The 10,720-nt window shown below is 40.2% G+C and overlaps 1 protein-coding gene across 2 annotated transcripts; it reads left to right on the top strand.

The window, feature by feature from the left end:
* The first annotated feature begins 202 nt into the window (after positions 1-202).
* On the top strand, positions 203-10,254 carry LOC109895084 (LIM/homeobox protein Lhx2-like). 2 transcript variants are annotated; one of them, XM_031830236.1, is made up of 6 exons: positions 203-866; positions 1,201-1,363; positions 2,829-3,031; positions 3,422-3,792; positions 6,736-6,938; positions 7,443-10,254. In XM_031830236.1, the coding sequence occupies exons 2-6, from the start codon at positions 1,244-1,246 to the stop codon at positions 7,722-7,724; spliced, it is 1,179 nt and encodes a 392-aa protein (XP_031686096.1). In that variant the 5' UTR covers positions 203-866; positions 1,201-1,243; the 3' UTR covers positions 7,725-10,254. The 2 variants fall into 2 exon arrangements, with proteins under 2 accessions (XP_031686096.1, XP_020344318.2); XM_020488729.2 differs by having other exon boundaries at positions 203-1,363.
* The last annotated feature ends 466 nt before the right edge of the window (positions 10,255-10,720 follow it).

Below are 10,720 nucleotides of genomic sequence, written 5' to 3'. Positions count from 1 at the left end.
CATATATATTCCCGTTCTTCTTCTTCTTCTTCTTTCCATGTTGTTTTAGATTAGACTAGATAAGCTCTAAACTAAAGGTATCCAGACATCTAATCAAAAGCAGTCACAGAAAGGATGCGTCCAAACAGCATGACATGGGCAACCAACGAAAGAATATTCTGCATACTTCTTCCACAGCAGTAAAATAGGAATTCGACGATGTTGAAGAACCAATGAACATAAATCGTGGAACGTGACGTAAGGTTCCCTGTAGAAAAGGCGCGGAGTGTATCTCAAGGCCAGAGACCGCGGAACAGTGATAGGGGCTGCCTGCTTGAGTCTTAATGTATAGTCTTAGTCGACTCCTCCTTCTCGATTACTCACATGCATCTTTCTTGGCAAAGAGAAAAAAAATACTAAAGGAAAACAGCTTCTCTCAGACCTCCAACAGGATCCAAAAGCAACAAAAATTCAAATTGATAACGAGTTATAGCTTTTGTTTTGTTAAAAAGCATAGGCTACATGTAGATTTTCATAACATCAATGCTGTTTTAACACCAACTTGGACAGTGTATTTTAGTTATGTGACAAACTGAAGAGGACGCAGCTATACATGGAGATGCACGCGCCTACAATCTCAGACGCTGTTGTGTTCTTGGTTTTTTCTATTCCTTCGATTCGTGTGGAAATCATGTTAGTGTTACAGTGATGCAGGAGTAGAGGATTCCAATAAAAGTAGCCACAGTGTCCATTGGTCGAGTTAGTATTGGTCGGCGAAGGACTAATTCATTCGTTTACTAATGCCCTGCAAAATGTTTTAATCCAAATTCCCCTGAAGAAATAGGAGGGACCAGTAGCAGACCCATGCAACCGGGCTTCGATAGTTGGTATGTTTTTAATTCCTTAGGAATTATATAGCAAATGGCATTTCTTCTCTCATGATAATGGAATAACATATTGGTATGCTGCATATAATTAATTAGCATTAGTAAAACGACGGATTCCGTCACTTTAATTACTGAATTATAGCCTATGAGAGAGAGATGCAGAGATTCGGATGATGATTTCCATTGGCAGATGATAGTGTGGAGAACACGTGTCCATTTTTGCCTCACATTTTTTTTCTGACCCGGAATTCTTACATGTCACACCAAGAAGGGAAATAATCTGACTGCCAATGCACGGGCTAGGTTTGCGTCTTATGGAAATCTTTGGTTGCAGATCTGAGGAAAACACGTATAATATCATCCCCTCTGCGGCAACGATGCTTTTCCACGGACTCCCTGGAGGCGACATGCACGGTGTTGTGGAAGAAATGGAGCGGAGAGGAAAGAGCGAATCCGCAGCTATCAGTTCGGCCATAGACATGGGAGAATCTGAAACGGTAGGCAACTGAACAACCACACGCTGAGGGGCGATTGCAATCGAGAGTATAGCGAGCAGTTGTGTACATATATCATAATGAGCAGCGAAACGTTGATGCCGAAAATGCAGGAGCAGTGCACTATAAAATCATACTTGGTATATTAAAAAATGACTTGAGATAGGCTATTAGAACTTGTTGGACTACGAAATAACTTACTTTTTGAGTTTATTGTTATTATTTTGAATAGGTCTGAAACAATGTATATATGAGTGTGGAATTATTTTGAATCTCTATCACAATACAATTTAGCGTAATCTAATAATAATAGGCTAATGAATTCATAGGCATATGCTAATCTGTTAATAGCAAATATCAGGGATGTTTTTACTATGCACGCTCAAGTGTTTTTAAGCATGACATTGTTCTGGTGTTAGAGATATGTTGTGGATTTAAACGACATCATAATGAAATTAATGTTTCATAATTTTCTACGTTTTAAATTGTACAACATTACACATTCATCAATTCGTTGTGCAAATGAGTATGAGGCCTATATGCTACTGTTTCTGCCCTTACTTATAAGGGTACAATTCATAGAGATATTTTTTACCTTTAGTCTAAAACGTGCAAGTGTTCAAATCTTGTTTGATAAAATGTAACTTGAGTTAAATTACAAATGAATTCGTTAGAATAGTAACAAATGTGAGGGGGGGGGGGGGGGGGGGTCTTCTTCCTATAACATTGGCATTCACTTTGTTGCCTATATTTTTTGCCTAGGCCTAACGGGTGGGTAGAAGTGGTTTGATCTTTAATCTGTTTGGCTATATGTGATAATGTATTCGTATTGTGGTGAATTTCCTTGTTTTGTTATATGGTATTAGCCAAATCAAATTTGGCTAAATCCCCCCCAATAATAATAATTGTCCCAAAAGTGTTTAAGAAATGATAATTTTCATGAAACTTTTTAAAAGAGTAAAACCATTTTAGAGAATAGGCCTACAGATAATGAAGTGTGTGTGTTTGTAAGTGTGTTTTGATTTGATTAGGAATTCTGAAATCGTAAATCTTGATGCGAGTAAGCCGTTTTATGTCGAGGACAACAGGCTACATAACATGTGCTTTGTTGTTGTTTATGGAATAATGTTTCACTTTTAAATGCCCAAAATGTTTATGACAAGGTATGCTTTTGGTCTAGAATAGGATACAGTTAGCCTAGCTATAGGCCTGTAAACTGGCATATTTTAATTGATGTGAAAAAAATGTTCCTTCATTTCTAGACTAACTAAATAACCCCTGTATTATGCGTTGCAATGCCCTCAGTCAGATATTACAATATGTTCATGCAAAACATCATATTTAAAAGAAGTTCTGATAAAAATGAGCATATCTTCGGGCGGGAAATGATATATTACTTCGATATGGGTGTTTGATGACATGTGGTTGGTCTGTGTTTTAAGTGTGTGTTTGTTTGGTTGTCTTCTAGAACATGCAGTGCATGAACAGTGACAGGGTGGCTCTGTGCGCGGGCTGCGGTGGGAAGATTGCTGACCGCTACTACCTGCTCGCGGTAGACAAACAATGGCACATGCGCTGTCTCAAGTGCTGCGAGTGTAAACTCAACCTGGAGTCCGAGCTCACCTGCTTCAGTAAAGACGGAAGCATCTACTGCAAGGAAGATTATTACAGGTAACCCCATAAACTCCGCCAAAATGTAAAAGGGTTTGGTGATTATGAAGAATAACAAACGTTTGAAGTCAGATTTGCCCTAAAAACAGTCACCCCTGGACACATGATATTTAATTTGGGCATTACAACACAATATAATAGGCTTTAATATAGTCTAGAGCGTGGCCATACTACAGAGCTTCGACACAACATTAAAAGTGCCCTTGCGCAAAACGCATTACATATGGCCTGTGTGAGAGTTTCAAAGTACTGTTCTGTTTCAAAGCGGGACATGAGTAGGGTTACATAGCTGCCAATGTACTGTATGTGCTACTAATTGACGCGTTTAAGCCTAATTCACATCTAATCCAAATGTGTCCATCCACTGACTAGGTTCTGTTTTCTCTGCAGAAGGTTTTCGGTCCAGAGATGTGCCCGGTGCCACCTCGGGATCTCGGCCTCAGAGATGGTGATGCGGGCCAGGGACTTGGTGTACCACTTGAACTGTTTCACCTGCACATCCTGCAACAAGATGCTAACGACTGGGGACCACTTTGGCATGAAAGACAGTCTGGTCTACTGTCGGCTGCACTTTGAAAATCTCATACAGGGGGAATATCAGACACATTTCAATCATGCGGATGTAGCCTCTCACAAAGGACTGGGACCTGCCAACGCTTTGGGACTATCCTACTTCAACGGCGTGGGGACTGTGCAGAAAGGGCGGCCCAGGAAAAGGAAAAGTCCCGGGCCAGGAGCAGATTTAGCAGCCTACAATGCCGGTAAGACTACAGTGATAACATTTCCATTTAATATAGGCCTTTTCAGAACAACGCCATATTGACTCAGTGGCCACTCCCCCTAATCAAAAAGTTGTCATTGCGTATGACAAAATTACATCACTCTGCAATTTATAATTATTGCCAAGTCCTGCATTTAACAACGCAGGCCAACAATCATTAAAGGGTGGGACTTAAAAGTGCAGGCGAGTCTTTATCCAAATGATTTTAAGCATGGTAATCATTTAAATAGAGTAATTTAGTTGTTCTCAATAATATATCATCTACATTCGATGCAACGACAATTTTATATAGATGTTGCATGCTTTTAGGCTAATGTGTTTGTTATCTCAATCGTAACAGTTCCTTCTCATTCAAATAGAGAGGTGCGAAACATTTCGCCCTCTTCATTGCGTCAGTTAATCTCAAACGATTTAAATAGGCTATCATAATCAATTGATGTTATGATATTTTTGTTTTTGCAACCAATTTTTTCAAACCAATATTTCAATGACTTCTTTCAGTTCATTGATTTAAGGTATAGGCTATTATTTCTTAGGCCTAAAAGGCACATGGGGCCTATAGCAGAAGACACGTAGACAAATATTTGATTTTACTACACAAAGTTGTTTTTTAATCAATCGTGTTCTTTACCTCCATGGACGTTCGGATTTTGTTAATGTCAGAAAAGTATCGTAGCCTAAAAGGTTGTAATATTGCATATCTTATTTGTGCTCTTGAGAAAGTAAATACCAAATGTGACCATCATTGTAGGCTACACTGTCGTTGGACACATCAGAGTTAATTTAGGCCTAATATTTAAAACATTTGACATAATTTCTCAGACGAAATTATAACATGGTGGTTTACCAAATTGTTGCCGATAATTCATCCGAAATCCTCCTCTCCACAATTCAATTGCAATTCAACAGTGTGTGGCAGGGCAGTTTTATCCATAGCATTTTTCCTCCTGTCTTCAAATTTTTTTTTGTTGAAGTTCCGGCTTTCGCCTTAGCCATTTTCCACTTGTCAGGCTCTATAGACGTCTAAAGTTCCCCTTCTCGCTCCAATGCGCACTCGGGGACCGGTTGGTCTGGGACGTGGCCCGGATGGGTGTGCACTACAACAGATCAATGAGGCTTGACCAGTTATCCAGTAGTGATTGTGGCCAATGAGCAGTTGTTGCAACAGCAAAATCACTTCTATCATCAAGAAAGGCCCCTTCAACAAGCATAATTGTCATCTTGTATCGACATTTGTGTTTTGGGAATGAAACATTGCCGTCAGTTATTGTGTTATTAAACTGTTTTCAGGTGCATTCCATGCAGCTTTCATCATATAAGTCAATCGTAGAATAAAACATTGACAAAGGGCAAGGTGAATCGATCTACCTTCAGGATATTGTCCTACGGGCTATTCAAATAGGCGTATATAAAATCACTTTTCTATTTAGGCCTACGCATCACTAGCCCGTGTGTCATCATTCACTTGGTCATATGAAGATTTTCCACATGGTTCATCATCTGATTGAGTCACCATACTTTTTCATCCAGTAAACCCAAGTAGCATGTCTCACAACATCTAAGCGAGAAGGGGAGGGGGTTGGTCCGCTACTGCCCTCTACTGCTTACGGATTGGGCCACTGACTGCTGTACAGATCAACCCTACTGCATTTGATTAATAAACAACCTATTTAAAGTAGGCTATTGACTAAAGTCACCTAACAATCGTTCACAAACGAAATCGACGTTGTGCTTTAATAAACATTTAATACGTTTCTGAATGTGTTGTGGTCTGTTGACGCTAACCTATACATTATTTCCAGCTGTTATTAGAAAGGTACTCAATCAGCCTATCAATAGCTTTTGAGAATTTGCGAAAGATAAATACTTTTTATGTATGCATGGTGTTTGTGGTTTATTATCTGAAGTGTTATTCTGAGAAATTTGAATGACTAATATTTATTGTAGGCAGCATTAAATATGTCTGAACTGTCATGAATAGATAGCGACACTTAAGCATTTGCCAAGAAAATACTGTCATGGAAATGTGTCATGTTTTTGCGTCCACGATTTGATTATCTAGGGCAGAATATAGCATATGACAATTAATATGACAACAGCCATCACACAATTAGGGTTATTATTATTAGTAGTAGTAGGCCTAGTACTAGTAGTAGTAGTATCAACCTATATTAATTCGACAATTTTTGTATTCATTTTACCCGTTTTATGTGCTTATTATTTCAACTCAATTCATGGCATTTTTATTTCGCAAACTGCCCATGCATATTTCACAGCGTAAGACCTCTACGTGTAAAGACACTCCTGCCAATACTAGCCAGAAAGTCATTCACATGCACATATTTTAATTGGTTAATATCTTACACAACCAGCCTATGACACCATATAGTGAGTCTCTGCTTAATGTATGTGAATCTAACACTGGCTATCGCCCTAAAAATGTGTCATTGTTAGAAGTCAATGTTCATGTTAACACTGACATATACAAATTTCACAAATACATCAAATATCTTACAAATATAATATAATATTTGTATTATGGTACTGGGTGGTGTAAGGGCCTTATTAGACATTGCTGTTCAATAGTAAGGCTGTGGTTGAATTTACAATCACTGTTCAATTATACCTACGATTTTCATGTTTGTATTCCTCTCCACGCTCTCTACCCAACATTGCATTACTAAACCAATTTTAAAACATGGCATTAAAAGCCAGCTACACTCACTGCTGGGCTGCATATAAGCCAGCATGTTGCTGATTTGATTAAGGTATCAGTTCAATACGCAATGTCGAAAAATACATAACACGGTCATGTTTAACTTATCCACTTGTTTGTGAATGAAACACCATATTTAGGTGGACTAACCAACATCTAAAATGTGTGTGTGTGTTTATGTGTATGTGTGTGTATGGTGTCCTCCAGCACTCAGCTGTAATGAGAACGACGGTGACTCTATGGACAGGGACTCCTACAGCTCCAGTCAGAAGACCAAGCGCATGCGGACCTCCTTCAAACACCACCAGCTGAGGACCATGAAGTCCTACTTTGCCATCAACCACAACCCAGACGCCAAGGACCTGAAGCAGCTGGCCCAGAAGACTGGCCTCACCAAGCGTGTACTACAGGTTAGACACACGGCCAATACTGTATTGTTCCTCATATTTAACCAAATGAGAAACTACACACAAATGGAAAAATACAACGTGTTCTTGTGTATTATGATGGCAATACAATTGAATAATGGGATGTTGAAATTAAATGAGTAACAAAGGGACATTTTTCTATTTACATTTCCAGATAGGAATTGTAAGGAGTGGGAGTAGTAAAAACAGTCTGTACTGTTTATTATGGGGAGCGGGGAAGCACAACAGAGAGTGCTTGATTTCCACAAAGACGACAGCAAATTATCTAGGGGACTGAAGAAAAAAATGAGACAAAAAGGTTTCTGAACAAAAATTCTGTAAAAATCGCTCCGCTTTAATTAACGCTCCCAGAAAACAAAGCAGTCATTTTGCTTTGATGCGTTCTATTTTTCATTCCTGTTATTCCAGTTGAAACCTTCCCTCTGTCTTTTCCCCACGGTTCCATCACTAACAGTCGCAACGATGTTGCCTTGCTGTGGTACACAGGTCTGGTTCCAGAATGCTCGGGCCAAGTTCCGGCGGAACCTGATGAGACAGGAGAACACGGGCGTGGACAAGACCTCAGACGGCTCCACCCTGCAGGGGGGCACACCCTCTGGCCCCGCCTCAGAGGCCTCAATGAGCCCCTCCAGCACACCCACGACCCTGACGGACCTGACCAACCCCACCATGCCCACCGTCACCTCCGTGTTAACCTCTGTGTCTGTCAGCATGGATGTTCACGAATGCAGGAGCCCATCGCAGACCACCCTGACCAGCCTGTTCTGACGCCCCCTCACAGACTGCCCCCTTCAGCTTCCTCTGATGCCCCCAACCCTTTAAGCAAACACCCTGACCAGCCTCTCCCCTGACCCCCCCCCCCCCCCCCCCCCCCCGACTCTGTCCACTCGGAACCTAAACACAGACCCTTGACAGAGACATTGAATGGACTAGTAAAACTAAGGTAAAGGAAAAAGGATCTTACTTTTACTCTGAGCCCATTTTAGAATATTTTGCATAGTGAGGCTGCAAAGCCTTGCAGAAGGAACCGTTGTTGTTATTCTGTTGTTGTTGTTGTTGTTGTTTTGTTGAGAACTGAAGAGACTTGATTTGCATTTTTCAGTGTTTACAGAATGAAACTTGGGGAAAAGAAGAAAAAAAACTGCTTAATTTTGGAAATTCATTTTTTCCAGCACAATATTTATGTTGTTGTACAGGAGTCACTGTTAGGAAACATTGAGAAGGATTGTAAAATGATGGGAAATCTGAGATTAAACACAGGCTAAGATATCCTAAGACTGCAATGTGCCTTACACTCCATTTTATCTTCAATTGGCCCCAACATATCCAGACCTATTTCTCCCAGTAACATCAGATAGATACACATGTTTTGAACCAACAGAGACTATTTTGGATCAAGGGTATAGGAGTAAATGTGTGTGTGTTCCGTGTGTCTGGTGCATGTGTCTGTGTGTGTGTGTGTCTGTGTGGGTTTGTGGTCTTAACTGCTGTTGAATAAATCAAAAATTACATATTTACACGCACACACAAACACAGATCTGGCGTATGATATCATACAATAGGTTGAAATGAAACAGCCAATGAAAGCTTGTTTTGTTTTGAAATATTGTGATCTTACGATTTGCATTTATCTTACAAGAACATCAATTCTATACCTCATTTACATAAGAACTTGATATCAATGAAGATGGTTTTGCTGGCTAAATCCTGCTGTGACACACAGTGCACACTGGCATCCCGACCTCTTACCTCAACTCAGCTTCCACTGTTCAACACAACTGGGAATTTTGAATTGCAATTGGTCAAAATGTTGTTTCCCCCACCAGGAGTTGAAGCACTAAAAGCCAATATAAGGCTATTTTCAAGTGTATCTTTAATCAGACACAATGTAGCATGATATGTGTAGGCAGCGTGTTATGTCCAACCAAGAGAAAAGGCCAGCTATTTATATTTGTGTTACAGTAAATACCATAATTATCATAAAGCTCTAATTGTGGGCTTCTGTTTAAGTTGTGCAACCATTTACTTCCAAATTCTGTTACGTGAAACAACAGTCAACTGGCTACAAATGTTTAATTTTCCCTTTTGTATACAGTATCACAAGCCAGATATTTTACTCATAGGGAAAAAAAAATGAGTTTACGAGTGAGAATACGCAGTCATACGGTTCCTTCCACCTTCATCCCTCAAACACTACTACTACTACTACTACTACTACTACTACTACTACTACTACTACTGTACCAGCTACTGGTCTCCAATGATGTATGGTTATTGACTGAGGACTTACTGTTTTCCTGCACCTTCTTGTACAGATCCTGACCCTTCGATGTAGTCTTCAGTTCTGTAAGAAATATAAAAAATTCATTATAACTTATGTCATCCTTACAAATTTGTTCCTTCACGTCTGTGAGTTTTGTATTACACCATTAAAAGCACTAACCTATTTTGCATTGCTCGACTAAAGCCTCACATTGAGATGGTCTGTCATCTATCTACTGTAGTGGATGGTGGTACTGTAGATGTATTGTCATAGGATCAAATCTGTCTCTACATATGCATTCCCTTCCTTTCAGCATTCCAGGGATTCTGTGCTTGTGTGGCAGATCCAGTCTAGAACCATTATTGGAATTGCAGAAATGAGGGTCATGAGAGGCTTGCTCACATAACCATTCAGACCAGGGCCGACTGGATTTTATATGAGCTAATGTTTTTTAGGGGAATTTACTCGGCCACAGACAGTTGAAGAAGATCTGAACTCTCACAATAAAGGCACGGTTTGGACCAACCTCTAAGCCCCTGGTATAAAACTGGTCACTTAGCATCCGCCATGTTGGCTCCGAGTTATAGTATGTCAACAGGCTGGTGGTGCTACCATACGTGACCCGGGTTGCTGTACACACTATGTCAACCAACCCGTTAACATTTAACAGTAAGCCAACATAGAAACACCTACTCCGTGTGGACCAGAAAAGTTAGCAACAAAACAAGCTTCTCTAACAAAGAGACCGTTGATTGGGGTTGGTAATCATAAAACAAACTGTTTCGTGGGCAGCTTTCCCCTCTCAGCTGGGGCAATATGTGTCCCATTTTCTCATGGCACCAGTGACCGCCCGCTCAGCTGAAACTAATAATATGAGGAATTTCATCTCTGATTGTAAATCCACACCAAGCCAGACTAAAGGCGTCCGCATGGTCCCTCACTGAAACAGTTCGGAAGAGTTCGTGCATATATTATGATGACATTTTTGTGACGATTTTGTTCATTTTGGACTTCGGTAAGGGTTTTGTTTGGTTGTTTGGGCACACACAGACGTTTCTTGAGGCAAACCAAAGTCAGTTGCCGAAGTTCACGCCCCTTCGTCGGTGATTAGTCAACAGTAGGGATGCTTCAATAAAGTCTTTGTTGTCATTCAACGAGAGATGACTCGTTTTCATGCCATTTTGTTATTTAGAAATACTGCAGCAGACATCTTAGTTAGATTTTTGAGTTATCTTAAATTAATTCAGACTATTTTGAGGAAGTGTATACTGGCTACGCCATCTCAAAATGGACAAACAGTACTATTGCCGCTTTTTTTCTAGTTTCTCAAGCGAATGTCTTATGGGAGTATGCAAGCACACTTGTTTGATTCGCCTAGCCGACATTGGCTAGCCGCCAGCCGTTCTGAAGCATGTTGAAGCCTTCGGACCTTTCTAAAATAATTAGGAACTCCCTTTCTCTCAACAGAGGAAGCCTCCTCGGTGGTAGCCCAAATAGCTCT

The sequence above is a fragment of the Oncorhynchus kisutch genome, linkage group LG8, assembly GCF_002021735.2.
Source record: "Oncorhynchus kisutch isolate 150728-3 linkage group LG8, Okis_V2, whole genome shotgun sequence".
Lineage (NCBI taxonomy): Eukaryota > Metazoa > Chordata > Actinopteri > Salmoniformes > Salmonidae > Oncorhynchus > Oncorhynchus kisutch.
The sequence above is the reverse complement of the archived record's forward strand: the minus strand, read 5'-3'. Positions and strand labels throughout refer to the sequence as shown.